Consider the following 17,907-nt stretch of genomic DNA (forward strand, 5'->3'; position numbering starts at 1 on the left):
AGCATGTCATGTCCTAGCCAATCTTCATCAGCAGTGCACACGGAGATGGCGGGCTCAGCATGCACAGAATCGCAAAACACATCCCCTTGCCAGCTGGGAGGTGAGAGGGGCAGGGCAGCACCAGCTTTGGCAGCTACAGGACAGCGCTCCAATTTACCAGTGCCCTGAACGTGCAGAGAAGCATCTATCCTGTTAAAAGACGTGCACCCATCCGTGTTTTGCAAAGCCCAGAGCCGGCACCACCGGGTGCTGGCAGAGCCCACCCTCAGGGGCTGCTGCCAGCTCTGTGCCTGACCTTGGGATGTTTGGGGAACTCACTTTGCCGGCTGGCTCACCGTGCAGCTGCCCCATGGCACCCCACGGCCAGTGTGGCTGCAAGGAGCTGCCAGTTCTGCTGACCAGAGCAACCACTGCTTTGAGCAGAGGTGCCCCCACCCCACAGAACTGCGCAGGCAGTCAGGCTGCAACCTAGCTGCTGAACTGCCCTGACAGGGAAGGAGCTTGGCAACTTTTTAATTAAACAGCCTGGGGAGTTTCTCCAGTCTGGGCCGTGGCACCAGCAGCACTGCCGCTGCAGCAGCAGGCACAGCACAGGTAGCAGTGGCTTCGGCTGGTGTTGCCGCTGGTACTTTACCATAGTCTCGGTCCTTCTGCTCTGCTCAGAGGAACTGGCAAGGCGCAGGCATTACAGACCCCACGCGCCTCGTGGCTGCTCAGTCTGGTGCAAATCCAGCCTACAGATCTGGGCTTTTGAGCAAGTTTGTAGAATATGGCACATAATATCTGCAACATATACCAGGCACAGCCTAAGTGTTTTATACCCCAGTAGCTGTAGTTAGCAGACCAAATCTGAAAACATTTTGAATTTAGTCTATTAAAAACTAGTGGCTCTTAATAATGCCTCAGACAAACCAAACTGCAGCTCCTGATGCCCATGTCAGAATATAGCCTATAGCTTAACTATAGGAAACCCTTGGATAATTTTACTGTCCTTTGAAAGCGTCTCTTTCAAAACCAAAGATCAGCTTGGGTGGCACTGACAAAACAAGCTGTAGGTACCAGGGGAATAACACACGCAGCCAACTGTCTTTTTTTATAAAAAGTATTTTTAATAAACTGATGGATTTAAGTTTAAGATGCTAGACAACTTGTTGCCATGTACAGGTAACAAAAGTCAAAATTCTTTGAATTTTATACAAATACTATGTAGTACAGTAAACTTGAATACAAGTTTACAAAAAATGCATCAGTGAATATTCAGCTTGTAACCAAGTTCCAACAGTGAAAATTATCATGTATCAATAGTGATCAGAATTGCATTGCAAATTTTAGAAGTAATGCAACTATGTTTTTACCAAGCGACTCTGAAGTTACTGGTGCACACTGACAGTACATTGGATTTTTTTGGCTTGCTGAACAGAAAATGGCATTTAAATAAAATTACTTTGAGTTAAAGAATATAATACGTATCAAAAGTACTATCTTACAGAAAATTAAACAAGAATGAGAAAGTAAACAGAGCAGAACCCTGAAGGAGTGATATTTTTCTACCCATTTTGATGGAAAAGACTCCACAGGTGTCCAGCTTTCTCACAGCATTTTGGAGTGTTCTAGTCCTAGCACAGTGTGGTCATTAGTAGACTAAAGTAATCCCTGCTTGGCAGTAATGCTGGTGAAAGGTAACTTGCTCTATTGCTAACAAATCGGAGTAACCACTGGCAGGGTGACTTCTTGGAGGCATCCAGTGGAGGCTGAGTTCACAGCACGCGACTGAAGTTACAGTACCGCTTGCCTTGATACAATACCCAACAGCCTTCAGGGTTCAGGTGTCAGTTTCCTCACAGGACTTACAAATGGATGGTTTTGAAACAAAAACAAACACAAAAAATGGAGCATAAGACAGTATTTCCAGCTGTACAGCTACCGATAAAACGAATGGTTTTGTTACAAACTTTCCAGTCTGCTTTATAAAAAATAGTCTTAGTTTTACTTCTAAATAAAAACTGTGCTGTGATCTGTCACGTTCTTGCATTGTACATGCTGTAGTTGTGTGTGTTAATGAAGGTGTAGAGATTTGTGACCTAGTGCTCTGGATACATCAGAAGCCTAAAAAGCTGATTTTGGTACATAAAAGTTAGGTAGCAATGAAAATTCATTCTATTTATTTTTCCTAAAACCTAGGAAAAGCTACAGTACATTGCTAGATCAGTGGCCTCAACCCTGAGCTGAAATAAAGGACCTGCCTTGGCCAAGAGACTTAGTCACATTACTACCACAGCTGCACAGCAGAGACAAAATAACCTGTCTGTGGCCTGTTGTCTTAGCTGTAAGTAGCGTGAGATTTAGTTCTGTAATGCTTGAGAGTTGACTGGAGACCACCATATTCATTTTCACTACAGGAAAAAAAAGGAGAACTCAAATTCAGAGATTCAAGTGAAAAAGCACTCAACAGGGACAGTCAGTATGTCCAGCTTCTGGAGACCAAAGAGAACGTAGTTAGTGGTAGACTTGTCAGTTTTAAGCGTTTCCCAGAAGAGAGTATTAGAAGAGAGTATTCAAACATGTACCAAACTACAGTTAAAGAGACTTCTACTATTATCCCACTCTTTCCAGAAGGAGTCTCACTTGATTTTTTCCCCCCAGAACTGAGTGTCTCTCTCTCTGTACCTACACTGCATCACAAAAGATGACTGAAAACTGAAAGACTGTCTGACAAAGGATTCAACCCAACTGCTAGCAGAAGAACTTCCGCTCTCTTCTAACATGAGTCGGAGTTGGCAATCATAAGAATTCTTACTACCATACAGCCTACTGCACCTTCCTGTAGGGTTCAATGGCACCAACTACCCATGGCTAGGAGCATTTGTAACATGAAGCATTCTTGCCTCCCAAGAGGATTTTTTTCCTTTTAAACAGCAGAAACTGTAGAGTCAGTATTTCACTTAATGGAGAAACTAAACCCAGCAACAGACTGAAAATAAAGCTTGTAAGAATCATTTATACTTCTAGTAATGCACACTTCTTTGTGAGCTGATCAGTTTACGGATGGTATGTTTTTTGTTAGTTTAAGGCAGCAAGTCTTTCAAAATACACAAGCTCACCTCCCTCATGTTTGTGCTACTGTATCCTTATGTGCACAAGAGAACCTCACTAATTTACACTAATGACCGGAAGAACCATTAATTCTCTTGGTAAGTGAACAAGAATAAGGCATTCCATTATATATTCTGATCACTAATTATAATTTAGCTCTAATTATAATCTACCAGCAAACATACTTCTGTGTTTTAGAAAATAATCTCTCTTACCTCCAGATATAATTATGTGTGCAGATTAGTGGGTTCTGCTGTGTAAACACGCAGGTGCATAAGCAATTTTCAGGTTTTTCTTCATTACATCTGACAAGAAAGTTAATGCCACAGACAGAGACTGTGGGAAAATAAATTAGGATTTCTCTATAATTTGTGCAGATATGCACAACTGGGCAGTAATTTATAGCTCAAAAAAAAGGACATAAATGTTTACAAACTCAAATGAAGCAAAATCAGCAGCAGAAAGCAAGGCCATTCCCCAACGATAAATGGCTTGTATTACACCATTCCGAACTATATGAAACAAAAAAAGAATACAAGTACTAACTTTTATATAGAAGTTTGAAATCAAGTAAAGCAAACAGTGAAAAATTTGTTGATGCTTCTAACATGATATTCACATGTCTAAATCCTGGTTGAAGTAGACTGTAAATACAGACAGAACATAGGATGCAAACTACATGGCTGAGTTAAAACAAAACAAAAGGGACCGATGTGCAGTGTAATGAGACAGAAATTTCCCTTCATATGTGCAAAAATCCACAGTTTCATTAATGTAGAGGTCATACTTCAGTAAAGGATCTTAGACAAAACCAGTCTCCCTACATCCTGGAATCTACCTGTTTACATCAGCCACTTTAAGTGCACAGTACCCTGTTCACATATATATTATTCAGCAGTTTCTGGCATTTCTCAGAAATTGAATGTTCACCTGCCTTAAATCTTGAAAACAAAGGGGAGAGTTCATCCAGGGCATCATACCACTGCTTTTGAGTTATACCAACAGTTAAATCAAACTCAAATTCTCTCTTCTTCCATGATGGCAGGAGTCCTTACAGGACTTGTAAACAGCAGTACACAATACTGTAAACAAATAATTTAAGTTCTGCTTTATACAAGATGTTAAGTTTAACCCAGGTCTACCAAACAGGTGAAAATGAAAAGGGTGGCTTCACACAAAATCCTTCCCTTTTCTCCCAGCAATTCTTTTCACTACATAAATAATCCTGAGCTGAAACAGGGGTCGATGAGAGCCTTTTTTGCATATAAAAACAATGTTCTAGAGTCAGCTCTCACGTTCTGTCAGGAAGTCAATTGCTGGAGAGATTGAACTGAAGTATTTCAAACCATTTGTTACTTTGGAGGAGGACTTATAATTTGGTGTGGCGTCCAGTTCTAGACCCAGATGCTGAGCTTGCCAAGGAAGCTGATGCTGCTGCATCCTCAGCTTCCTCCAGCTCATCGTGTAGCTCCTGGCTAACGCTAGACTGGAGGGCTGCAGGAGTTAGCCACTCCTTCGGCAGACAGCTCTGGAGAAATGGTATACAAGAGCTGAAGTAGGCAAGGCGATTCACCCATCGTGGAATCTCTTTTCCACACAGAATCTAGGCGGGGAAGGGAAAAGAAAGGATTAATTTGTCTTCTGGATTCAGCAGTAACAAAACTACAGTACTGTAAATAAAAAGCAAAGGCTGCAGCAGCCTTACGATTTACATGTCACAAACGCCAGTCAAGAAGCATTCAAGTTAGCTGCGCTAAGACAACTTTCTCCATGAGTAAAAGCAGCATCCTAAGTCACACAAGGAGACTTGTTTTCCCACTGTGAGAGTTCGACACATGGTTCTACACTTTTTTGAGGAGTCCTGAAAAGCCGAATCACCTCACTCTTTCTGAATAACTTCCATAAAAGGCACAGAAATGAGTTAAGGTATGCTTTCTATTCACCGCTAATTCCTCAGAAAGAAATTGCAGGAGAAATCTCACTATTACAAAAAAGCACCCTGAAATCAAGCCGTCAAAAAGAGAGTGTCAATACTAGTTACGTGGAGTTACACATAGAGCTGAGACTATTTACTGTGACGGCCTCTGATGACTTTGCACGAGACATCACTGTCTTAACAGCACACAGGCCAAGCACACACACTTCGGTTCACTAGAACAAGAGAAGCTATACAATGCAAAGCTGGTTTCAACTCCCCAAAAATATATAAAGCTGCATTAAATACTTGGTTTTACTGTACATCAGTCATTAAATGGTTTTGTCATCACTACTCAAGGAGTGAGTTATTTTACTTAACTACCTCCATATTCACTCCTGGTATTACTTACTCCAGTGCAAATCTGGAGAAAATGATAGCTCATAGGAGCATTACTCTGCTGTAATTGAGCAGCATTTAACTTGTAATTATATCCCTGTTTTTATAGCCAATCTGCACACTAAATAGGACAAGACATAAAATAGAAACAACACGACCATGCGGTTGAAGAGTATGGCAAAAACCTGGCCATATAGGCCAGATTTCATACCAACCGCAGCTTTGTCAGTGTCTCACTCTACTTATTTGTCCCAGTGTTGCACGTGAATCATCATCTCAATAAAATCTTCCAGTACCACTGGAAGATCAAACAGTCTACACAAAACACAGGCTATACAATAAGTGTGCCATTAACTATTTTGAAAAAAAGAAGACTTAAATTTTATGAAAGTTCACCACAGAAAAAATAGCCATCCCTTTTTTGGCGTGCTTCAATGAAACATTAGAATAAATTCTGACAAGCACAGATTGCTAACTGCCGATAAAAAACACAATTGCCATTCCCCTCTTCGTCCTGGGTTACTTGTTCCTGACCCTTTCTCTTGTGTTGATGCACATGTGAGTGATCAGGCATTCAATCATATTGGTGAACTGATCATGTCAAAATAAAGCTGAGGGGAAGAAGCAAAGCCCATTCAACTCCACAGTGGGATACTTCGCATGACCACTCAGGTATCTACATGACCAGGACGCAGGTGCTGGCAGAGCAATAACTTGACAAAAGCCTCTCAAGCAGATGAACGTTGTCTGTGAAACTTCAATGCCTTTGTTACTCTTTAACAATAGGTCGTAACTTTAAAAGTTATTTTCAGTGTGATGGCTCTGTGGGGAAATACTGATAAAAATAACACATGGTTCTATCTTCAGTAGCGATCTCTGAAGCATCTGAAATGATTTTGAAATCCTGTTAATACTTTATTTATTAAGTCTCTCAATTAGGAATGCAACCCTGCTTGAACACAAACTATGTATGACAACAAAATTTAGCATTATTGGCAGCAAAATGTCGTGCTTTGGACATAAGCACAAATGAAACCTGAAAAACAGTGACATTTGCCCAATGTAACAGAGATATGAAGTTGGAAATTAGGCAAAACATTCCAAAGGACAGGAAGGAGATGACACTGTAGCCACCTGGGAAGCACATTTCTATAGACCTTCATGTTTGTTTGTTTACCTCAGATAAAGCTGAAGAAAAGTGATTGCAGTTTTTGTGCATTAGGTGATAAGCATTTCCTTTGAATTCTTTTCCAAGCTCTTCTACTATTTTTTCTATGTCATCTTCCATAAAGTCAGTACTGCCTAGAACCACAGCCTCTCTAGAAGAGAAACAGAGAGAGTAGAAGGTGATCAGGCTTCCATGATATAGGTGGATTACTGTTCATACACTGCTCAAAAATCACCCCACTGTGGGTGGTGAGATCTTCTGCCCTCCTAGAATAATACAGATTCTTTCTATTCCATTTTACAGCACCACTTTCATCTTTATCATGAGAGATTATTTCCTTGCTGATCGTTCACCTGTAGCTCACTTAAGTTCTTTGCAACTTAACTCTGACAAACACTAGATGCAATTTTCCCCTCATCTCCAAAGGATATTGTTTGTAAGAGACAGCTGAGAACAGATAAGAGTTTGTAATGCAGGGAAGGGTCAAGGCAATCACACTGAGAAAGTGGAAAAGAGACATGGGGCAACGTTGAAGAGCAACATTTTTCAGTTTTTTCTTTGAATAAAAATTTCACTACCTTGAAAAAGTTACCCCTTTGTATATACTGTATGAATAACAAAAGCTAGCCACAGGTCCACATAATTGTATGCATTTAAGGAATGTAATGGTATGCTAAAAATAATGTTCTTCGCTGTAGACACTTCACTGTCTCATCACCTCCATCGATCTTTCATTTTTAAGTAAACACAACACACTAATTTCTCAGAAAGTCCTGTAGTATCCTGTAGTATCATTCAAAACATCTGTCCTCAAAAATAAATGCAACGAGTTGTCTTTTTAATATGCCTTCTCAAAAGCAAGAAAATAGGTATCTTTCTTACTTAAATTTAAATGTTTCTCCTAGCTCAGAAGCATTTCCTGGTGAAATTTCAAATATTCCAGAAAAAGGGTATGGATGACCACCATAGGCAAATTCTGAAAGACAAAGCTCAGATTTAACAAAAACAGCATATGGCGACAGTAGAGAACAGCAGACCTCGCTGACTGGAAGATCGCATCACAAGGATCTAAAGCTAGAAACCAGACATCTTATTTACATAGGTAACAAATACAAGGAGCTGAAAATGAATAGTTTTGTTAGTTACTAGTCGACCTAAGTAAAAACCGACAGGAAATTTCTTAGATCAATGTACAGGTTTAACTTGAATAACTTTACAGTAATTATATATTGTTTTCATTGTACAAGCGAGGATTTACAAGTTAAATTGTAAATCCTGCCAATGTTCTTCATACGTGCTTGTCTTTAAAAGTCCACTTACATATTTACAGGTTAGGGATCCTCAAAGGTCTGACGGCACTTCTATTCAGTGCGCACCACAGCTGTAAGTGTGGCAGCAAGTAGTGGCCTAATAGGTTTTTTTAATTTCTTGATTTGCAAGAGTACAGCTGTCCCAAGTTCTTTACTATAACAAGAAAGTAAACCAGTGCATGCATCTGAAGCCTGCACGTAGCATCTGTTGGCATAAGCACTTAGAGTACATGAAAATATCATGGTGTGCTTTAGCTTCCTTCTGTGTCTGTACGATAACACAGCATGCCACACCCAGAGCGCAATAAAAAGCTTTAAGCATGACTTCACGCTTCCTTTCCTCAAAACTCCTAACACATCATCCAAGTCTAGCATTCAGTTTTGTGGATAATCTTTTTTACAACAGGTTAATAAATAAAGTTTGATGTACTTTGAAAAATGCAAGTCATTGTTCTAGCAGGCGGTATGACCCGCTCTATGAGAAAGCTGTTACAATCTGAACGGGAAGGGAGGCACATGTATTCGGCACAACTCAAGAACTGGGTTTCAGGCACAGCACTATTAAAGGTCAGGTCTTTCTCGTCTGGATTAAAAGAAATGCAAAGAAGTTTTAACAATAAGCATTGTATTTTGTCAGTTAGTTGCTTTGGTAACACTTGCAAACCCAGTTACAATGTGACCATTATAGTAGCCGAAACATTTATAGTTTAAGATAACTTTGCGCAATGTGGTCTTTGGATCGCACGCCACACCTTTTGCCGCTTCCCTCGCCTCCAAACACATTCTGAAAAAAGAAGTGAGGTAGATTTTTCTTCTTTAAATGGCCTACTTTTAGCAACACCATCACCTCAGAGCATCATCATACTGCTAGGCAGTAACACCTCAGACCTGAGCCTGTGCTACAGCACGCTCAGAAACACCATCTGGCAGCAATGGGGATTCAAAGTGGCCTGAACAGATCAGGAAGCTGCACCCCCAAAGTACAACCCGTTTAGCAAAATCAGTATGTGTTGCTGCATTTATCACAAGTGTATCTTTTGTAAACAGTATGCATGAGATGCCTTTTAAAGAAACTGTCTCTTTAAAACAAACCAACCTACCAATAAGGGATAGACAGTTTTTCCTGAGCATCATGCACTTTTAGGTGCCTGTCTGCAACACACTATTGTTTCTGTAGTTAAAAATTAACTCCCTGCACTAAGTGCTGGCAGAATACCGAGGAAACATGATTCAGCCATGCTTACACGAAGCATACATTTGTTTTAACAACAGGTATTTAAAAACCTAAAATAAAGTTTTCTGTGCCTAGCTGAATAGATTGCACACTTTTTCATAGTTGCATAGCTTTATATGAGAATGCAAGATGACTACCAGATTATTCATATGCAAGGGTTTGTCCAGAGGCAGAAGAGATGAGAACTTTAAGAGAAAACTCATGAACAGGTTTCAGGAGCCAGACTTCCCTCACTACCTGAAATGTTTAAATAACAGCATTACCAGAACAGAGACTAAGTTATGTTTTTCTTGTACATACCTCGGCCATACACCTCTATACCTGAATGGAACACTCCAATTCCAAGGGAAGAAGTATATTCATTCATCCAATACTAAAAGGAAAGAAGAAAAAAAAGACTCTAGTTAGTTTCCAGTACAGATTTGTCTTCTGATAGCAGGCTGACACGTATTTGTCCCCCACATCAAAAGCATAAAACCCTACCACAAAGTGAAACTGCACAACCCATTTTAAGGGAAGAGAACAGGTGGATAAAATTCACCAACTGTACACAGTGAATTAATTCCATTAGCTTCTACTCCAGTGTTTTAGTGCTGTCAATGTCAGTCAACCAAGGAGACCATATCTGGGAGAAATCCAGATCAACTTTCGATTTGTCAACAAGTTACAGCTTGTAAAGTTTTCCGTTAGGTGGAATACATTCTAGAGTCAACAGCAGTAATTTTGTAGGAACACTTTTTTTTTTTTTTTAAATAACATCAGAATGTAGGACTGTAATATACATACCCCAGCTGTCACTTATAGCAATGACCACACTCTTGCTTATGACCAGATGAGCACAAGACACACTCAGAGATATGCAAGATGGACTGAAATTACCTTAGTATATTTTGTCTTTGAATACTCAACTGGTGGTCACCATACAAGAGACTAAGCTCTCTCCAGACTCCTGATGTACGTGTCTCCGTACATCAGGCGTAAGTCTTCTGCATAGGTCTAACACCTCTTTCCAATATATCACTTCTATTGTAGCCAACAGATAATAGCTGCATTTCAAAAGGAAACCAGGAAGTGATAATTAAAAAAAAAAAAGGGGGGGGGAAGGGAAAGAAAAAACCCTTCCCTTAGTGCTTTCTCTTTTCTTTTTCAAAAGCAGCAGCCAGTGCCTATCAGGAGCTATTACCCTCAAGACCTTAAAGATGCACAGAGTTCTGGAAAGGGAAAACCTCAAAATTACTGTCTTTCCTTGGCTACGTCACCACCCTCAAAATGTCAGTGTCCAAGCAGTAAAAATTTTCACATAATTTAAAAAGGAACCTCAAACAAAGGCTGGAGAGAAAAAAAAAAAAAAAAAAAAGCCTCAGCTGTGTCCTTAAAACTGAAATTGTCTAGCAAGAAAAACATCTCAAAAATACAAGGAAAACATTATTTTGTCAGTTACTGCAGTAGCAGGATTTTTCCTCCCAGGTCATCTGGTCCCAAAGGGCACCCCTGCGAGCTTCTACAAAGCAGACTTCAAAAAGTCAGGTGGCAGGCAGGATAGAGACTGAGGTAGGACCCCCAGCAAGTGAATATTTGTTTAGCAAACAGGAAGAAAAAGAATCTATCTTCTTTACACAACCTGTTGACATAATAAGTGCTTTCTGATGTGAAGTCACTATTAAAACAGCACAACCGATGATAAAAATGTAAAAGGTTACAGGTGTCACGCTTTGTTAAGCTAGATGGCCTTAGTACATAATTTACAGGGCCATTAGAAACATTATGGCGTATAATGTGCATTTCTGAAAGACGTTTTCTCCCAATAAAAACGATATACTAAACTTTGGGCTGAGAAGCTATTTATGAAAATCAAAACAAGTTAAATGGCAAAAAGAGCAAGTCAGGCCAAAAGTTACAAATTTTCAGGCACTAGATATGTATGTATTGGGCTTTTACAGTCATCCTTATTCTAAGTATCATCAAACCTAAAATAAATGGTCCCTCATATTCAATTACTAGCAGTTGCCAAACATCAGCACATCACTTTTCCAGCTGAAAATTCACAATTGTGCTAGCAGACACAGGACGCAAATGACTATCTGGATAACGAGATGCTGAGGATTTGATGTTCTCTTCTTTAAACAAGCCAGTTGTGGGAAATTTTGTTGACATGAATTAACAGAAGACAGATTTTGCTCCTTATATTTACTTAAAGCTAAGGATCATTGAGGTCTGTGGATAAATTTTGCTTAAGACTGAACTTTACACTTTGCTTTAATTTCTGGCTTTGTTAATGCATTGCAATGTTAGCTAGCAGGGTATGGATGAATGTACTAAATCAACACCTATTTAAAGGTCTATTTAAAGTTCTTTCCTTCCTCTCCCCAGAAAAGAGCAGACCTAGTCCAGACTTTTCAGATCAAGCCACATCCAGAAATATACTGGGTTAGATTTAGTCTGTATAGAAAGACATACTACAGGGAGAAAACAAGAAGAGGGGAAGGAAGGAGAATTACGTTAAGACTACCCGACTAACTTCACAGGTTTGTGAGCATAAAAAAATGAATTCTGTTCATTAAAGTGAAATCAAAGCCCCCAGGAAAATGGAAGAGCAACTTAAACATAAACCTCTTTCAGTTCTGAAGCCAGTTCTATCCCACACTTTACCAGCTGACCACTTCAAAATAGTTTTAGATTTATATTTATAGTCAAAATCGTAGGCACATTCAACAGACAGTTTGTCAGAGCAGGAAGAGAGTATGTTTGCCTAATGAGAAGCTGTATCCAAATGAACCTAATCCAGAACCGAGCTAGACAGGGTCCTTGGTGCTCTAGCCTTTCCTCTCCTGGACACTCATTCTGCCAGAAAGCTCTGGGTCCGGCCTCTGAGTTTCAAATAATCTACACATCACATACAGATCAGACCTGTCAATGCCAGGCAAGGTTATCGCTGCTGTCTGAAAATGGAACAAAAGTAACACAAGATGTCCCATAAGCAGTGGAAGTAATAAAGCCTAGTTTGACACTAGGCAGAAAAAGAGAAAAATTATTCACGCTCCTCCCCTCCCGCAACCCTGTGAAACCTAATGCAAGGTATAGGGAGAGGACAGAAAAGCGGGTCACCAGCCCTCTTCATCGATCCATACAGAAGCAGACGACCGGTGTGGAAAGCTGCTCTAACAAGGTGTTCGGCAAGTCAGTGCTATTCAGGTATGGCACTCCTTCCTACTGGGGCCACCTAAATACACAGGGCTCACTAGACTACAAAAACTGAGCAGTGGTGGCAAATTAAACAAATGTTAGCAGCTTTGGAAGAAGTGCCTAAAGCAAGCCGGCACTTCACTTAATATTTCCAGTAAGAACAGAGTAGGTTAATTGAAGATAAAAGAATTTCAATAAGGCAGAATTACTTTCCCCCTAGGAACAGTAATTATATCTAATTATTACTTAATCTAGATCAGCTATTGGAAGGTTGGTCACATTTTCTCATTGAACAAAATGCCTTATCTCACTGAAGAAAGAAATGCAGGACAAATGCAGCTTAAAGTACACTGAATTTGGCTACAGCTGAAACAATTACATACGACTTAGAAAGTAAAGATTGTAAATTAAGTGACATATATATATATATATATAGCTCGCTGCTTCAGTAACATGCCGTAAGTTCTGGAATCCCAAACTGATCCCAAAAGCTACATCCTTGCTTTCATTACACAAACTGGATTCCCTTCATTTAGCCTGATATGAATTTTGCCATAGTAGAATGTATAGAAGCAGCACAATCCCATATCCTCAATATTTTGCAATAAGTCAGTCTTGTAAAACAGGAATTCATGTTTAATGCAACTACCAGAACGAAAATATTAGAGAAGTATTTTTCTGTGTGCACAATAAAGTCATGTCACTGAAATGAAAGAAAAACACTAATCCCAGTGCTTCAAAAATATCTTCATTACTTTCTTCAGAGCTTTCATTTATGTTAATACTTTAGATTGTTATAGCCTTATTTGACAAGGGGAAAAAAACAGGATGCTACTTTGGGCACAAAAAAAGCTTGACTCCTAAAAATAGCAGTTAGTTTAAATGAAACTATAAAGTACTCCAGTTCTCAAAACACAATATATCAAAGTCTTCACCCTACCCTTTTAATGATCATATAAGATTTTCAAAGGCATGAACTGCAGCACATAAATATGCCCTTAAGCTTCCCTCCCTCCATAAAGTTACCAGTACTTGAAAGTCCGCTTTCTTGTACAACACACACCCCCTCCTCGCCCTTCGGTTTTATCAAAGATTTTCGCTTTTTCAAGCGCGAAGGACAGTAGAAGGGTATATGCTGCAAAACCAACCGACTCAGTGCTGTGAGGAGTTTCAACAGTAGCAAGGTCACCTAATATTCCCCTGCACACCTAAGCAGCGGTCTGGGAAATGAAGCTACAGTTAGCACTCAGGCTAAAATAGAGCTGTTCATACGACTGCTGCAATTATAGCAGTGCTGATTCTGTCAACCAGGTGACTAACAGTGGTCTCTTGTTCCAAAAGACAAACAAAAACCCTGATCCCAAACCTAAACTACAAAAAACCCCAAACCCACCTCCAAGTGACACGGAACGTCAGAAGCAAACAGTAAACCTGCTAGTGCCTCAACACACAGTTGGCAGGATTTGATGAATAAACAGAACCTCAGAATAGCCGTCATGAAGGGCTCTTCCCTTCCCGCCCCCGCTCTTAGTGCCCCCAAACAGCGCAGTATCATTGATTTCAGCAGGCTGTCTACATGCGGTAATGTAACTGCTATGCAACATGAAAGTGAGGCTTTAGTTTAAGCTCCTGCTTCAAACAGGTTTAAAATGGACTGAGATATTGTTTAGCGAAAGAGTTCGAGGGAGGATTTATATTGACAGTGTCTTTCAGACACTGTGGGACCCTCAGTTTTTCTTCCCAGTTTAAAGGAAATCTGTTTCTCTAATGGTCAAATAATGTAGACATTGTTACAAAACAGCAAACAGAGCTGAAGTAGGATATAGAAATATTTTGCTTAGTGGTGTCAGCTTAAGCTGTGTATAATTTGTGGCGATGTACAGCTTCAACAAATACCACAACTGCAGACCAACACACAAAAAGCCACCCCTACACGTGATGAAACATCTGCAAATAAATGTGCTTGCTTGCTTCTTTTGGAGAGTAAGTTCCTTCCACAGATGGTGGCCTTAGAGACTGTGCTACTTCTTGATGTAGGCAGAGCCCCACTAATCGCAACAGGACAACCATCAGTCCCCAGCACGTCCTAAGGAAAAGTACGACGCTAGTTTTTATGAGCACAACCTTCCTGTTGCTTTTTTCTCCCTTCCCTCCTGTCAACTGTCAGTCAGCCTTCCTAGGACGGCGGGAGTGAAACTGATCACAGCAATTCAACTCTGGAGGAAAAAGAAAGGAGGATATGGGTTGCAGCAAAGAAATCTCAGGAGTAAGAGATGAAGGAGAACCATGTGAATGAAAGAGTCTACTATCACAAGAGAAAAAGAAAAGGCATGCTGAAGTCACACCCCACCAATGCTATCATCACAGCGAGAATGAAGTTTCTCACAGAGGCCGCGGCATTACTTTCCAGGCAGGCACTTACAGAGGAGACAGCCCATTCTGTTAGGTTTTCACAGCCTGCCTGTGAACTGGGCCCAGGCGACACTTAGCACAGCTAAGCAAATCTTCGTGAGAACACTGAGTCTTCCATCCTAGCGAGTCAGAATTGCGTCAAGCCTTGAAGTCAAAGATACTACCTTATGTAAGAGTTCTGAAACTGGAGTCCCACCTCTTTCTCTCTACAAATATTTATGGTTTTACATATATTAACTATCTCTTTTCATGCTAAAAGAGCTTCTCCAATGTGTATTTTTGAATTGTAGTCCAGAGAAAAGTCATACGTATGCATGCGACAGAGCATCCTTCCCTCCTTAGGTCTAGTATAAAAAAGGCACACTGACTTTTTGTCATATCAGGATCATGTATGAGCTCAACCAGCTGAGCAAAGACCCCCCCCACCTCCCACCCCCGAAAAATCACAGTGGATAGACTGCTCCTGTCTCCAGTCTCCCCTCATTCTCTACAATGAAGGAAAAGCAAAGTAGAAGTAACAGGTTATATTTGCTGGAGACAGAACTCAGACACAGGGGTGGGGGGGAAATCCTTTGACAGGGACATTGATTTCTAGAGTAAGTATTAGGGTGAAAGAAAATAATGACAAGAATCAGGCTAGTTCATATAATCTCATATATAATTTTAATTTCAAGCCAGATAGCTCCCTATTGATTGCTATTAAATATTCTAGCAGTAGAGCCTGAGTATTCCCCAGCAAACAAGCTGCATTTTCTCTCTGCCAGCAGTCACTGATTCTACACTTACACACCTTCACCCTTTTAACACACCAGAAATTCACTTTAAAATTGTGGTGGTAGGAAAACCTATCCAAAATAAGCTAAGCAATGCAAACGATGTTACCTGAAGCTAGCTGTCAGTCTTACTGTCCCACTATCAGTGGACTCAAAACACGGTCAGAGAACTAATGCTACTTGTTCTCATTCCCAGCGGTTGAAACGCATTAACGGATAATATTTTCTTAATATTACTTATCTGCACCTCCTGTTCTATGCAGGTACTAACACCTCATTTGTCACCATGGCGTTTGAGCAGCTTCCAGCTGAACCTAAGACAACACAACAGTTGCTGCAGGTGTCACAGAAAGATTACCCAGAAGGTAAACTCACGGGACTGCAAATCGAGCTGGAGCAATTCCCTTATTTCTACCAAGTTGCAGCCATACCAAAACCGTTCAAAAATTCTGGTCTAGAAAAGAAACGTTACTGGCACAGTGCTAAAAGGCTCTCATCCCTACAGAGGCGGTGGTTATCCCCAGCTAGCATCCCGCTGGAATATCGGCCACTGTTGCGGTTTTCGGGAGCAGGAAGGTTAGGGCCACCCCCCTGCTGAGCCCGGGGGCAGTGCCAGAGAAGGAGCGCTCTCGGGGACACGCACGCCTCGCTACTCATTCACGGCAGGGGAAGTTTCCCCTGCGACAGGGACCGGCTCGCCCCGGCGCTGAAAGACCGGGCCCGCCGCCACAGCAAACTTTTGCTGCAGGCCAGAGGGGAGCAGCAGAAACTGACGGGCCTCCCGAGTCATCGCACCCCGCCCCCGGTTCGCCATTCCTCCCGCGCCGCCGCCGCCGCCACGGCGGGAGACCCCGGAGCCAGCTCCGGCGGGGACGGGCAGGGGAAGGGCAGGAAAAGTTTCCCCGCCGCCCCCGGGCCCCGCCACCCGCAGGACGCTCCGCGCCGCAGGCCCCCGCGGCCCTCCCGGGAGGGGGCCGGCGCCCCCGCCCGCGCCCGCCGCCAGAGGTGCGGGGCCGCGCCGCCTCCAGCGGCCCCGGGCCGGGCGCTCACCATGTCGTAGACGTTGAGGATCACCAGCTGGTTCGCCATCGCCGGCGGCCCGCGGGCGCCCCCCGCCCGCTCGGTCGCTCCCGCTGCGGCGGCGCCGCTCAGGCCGGCGGCGGGGCGCTGGGGACCCCCGGGGGCCGCTTCCTCCTCGTCCTGCCTGTTGCTGCGGGGCGGGGGGGGGCGGCGGGCACCATGGAGGCGCCGCCGCGGAGGGACGGGGCCTCGCCCCCGGGAGAGGCGCTCAGCCCGCGGCCGGCGGCGGGGGCCGGGCGGCGCGGGGGGGAACGGGCGCGGGCCCCACCCCGGTGGCGATGGCGGTGCCGGCGGGAGGGGAGAGGAGAGCAGAGGAGGAAAGGGAGGGAGGAGGCGAGGCGGTCAGGGCGCGGACGGGGGAGAGGCGCAGGCAGCGGCCGGCGCCCTGCCTGCCGCCGGGGCCGGGGTCCGGCCGGGCAGCCCCTCCGACGGGCGCAAAATGGAGCCGCTGGAGCCCGCCCCCATCGCCCGCGAGGAGCGGGACGGCGGGGACTACAGCTCCCGGCGCGCTGCGCGGCGCGGGGGACTACGGCTCCCGGCCTGCCAAGCGCCGCGCCCCGGCGGCCGTGGGGGCCGCCCCCGGCCCGGCCCGGCCCGGCCCGCACCGGCCCAGCCCGCACCGGCGCAGGCGGCCGCTGCGTGGGACGGGGCCCGGCTCGCGTGGCCGTGGGGCGGGCGCTGCGCCGTGGCTTTTGCCGTCCCGTCCGGGTGGGTGCGGTGCCGGCAGTCCCGCTGCGGGCTGCCCAGCCGGCGGCTGAGGCCCGCGGGGCGGGCACTAGGCCCAGGCCGGGGCCGGGCCCGGGCAGAGCCGCACCCGCGGCGGGGCAGGCGCCGCCGCGCTTACGCGCCGCCGGGCTGCGTCAGGCTGCCCTGGGCTGCGGTGTCGGCCATAACGCACACGTAGGTTAAGGCGCTTAGTTGCAGCGGCAGGAGGTCTGTGTGCGGGCCGGGTGGGGAGCGTCCCCCAGCGCCGCCATTTCACGTCTCTCCAGTGGCGAACGGGAGCTGGAGCTAGCTTTACAGAAGTAACGTTTGAGCCTTTTGGACTTGCAGACGACCCACACGTGGACACTGGTGAATGCACGGCCACTTCTAAGGCTGCAAACACCTTCAATAGTAACCTTGTCACATAATCTGGTGGTAAGGTAGCCTTATATATAACCTTGTCAAGCAAGAGCAAAACAAAATTCCAGTTGGTAAAAGCATCAACAGGAGAAAAGATGCTTTTTCTCTTCCAGCAGATCAAATTTTATAAAGACAACTACTGCCTGTTTATAGCACTTTAAAAAAGGTGCAGTTCACAACGGGCTGTGGATGCACCCTTGAGGTGAAGATGCTGC

At 43.7% G+C, this 17,907-nt stretch overlaps 1 protein-coding gene across 1 annotated transcript; it reads right to left on the reverse strand.

Moving 5' to 3' along the window:
• Nucleotides 1–1,086: 1,086 nt before the first annotated feature.
• DESI2 (desumoylating isopeptidase 2) lies at nucleotides 1,087–17,026 on the reverse strand. Its single transcript, XM_087776482.1, has 5 exons — nucleotides 16,538–17,026; nucleotides 9,420–9,492; nucleotides 7,458–7,551; nucleotides 6,585–6,726; nucleotides 1,087–4,696 (listed from the first exon to the last, which is right to left on the reverse strand). The coding sequence occupies exons 1-5, from the start codon at nucleotides 16,574–16,576 to the stop codon at nucleotides 4,463–4,465; spliced, it is 582 nt and encodes a 193-aa protein (XP_087632608.1). The 5' UTR covers nucleotides 16,577–17,026; the 3' UTR covers nucleotides 1,087–4,462.
• Nucleotides 17,027–17,907: the final 881 nt, after the last annotated feature.

This window comes from Nipponia nippon, unplaced genomic scaffold, assembly GCF_047370975.1.
Source record: "Nipponia nippon isolate SJK-2023a ecotype South Korea unplaced genomic scaffold, ASM4737097v1 scaffold_4, whole genome shotgun sequence".
Taxonomy (NCBI): Eukaryota; Metazoa; Chordata; class Aves; order Pelecaniformes; family Threskiornithidae; genus Nipponia; species Nipponia nippon.

Bases quoted from the DNA above. Each gene is read 5' to 3' on its own strand.
- DESI2 (XM_087776482.1), bottom strand. From the start codon at position 16,576: ATGGCGAACCAGCTGGTGATCCTCAACGTCTACGACATG. The intron at 9,493-16,537 runs GTGAGCGCCCGG...CTTTCCTTTTAG, and splicing joins TCCTCAACGTCTACGACATG to TATTGGATGAATGAATATAC. The intron at 6,727-7,457 runs GTAAGAAAGATA...TTTCTCTTCTAG, and splicing joins GGAGAAACATTTAAATTTAA to AGAGGCTGTGGTTCTAGGCA.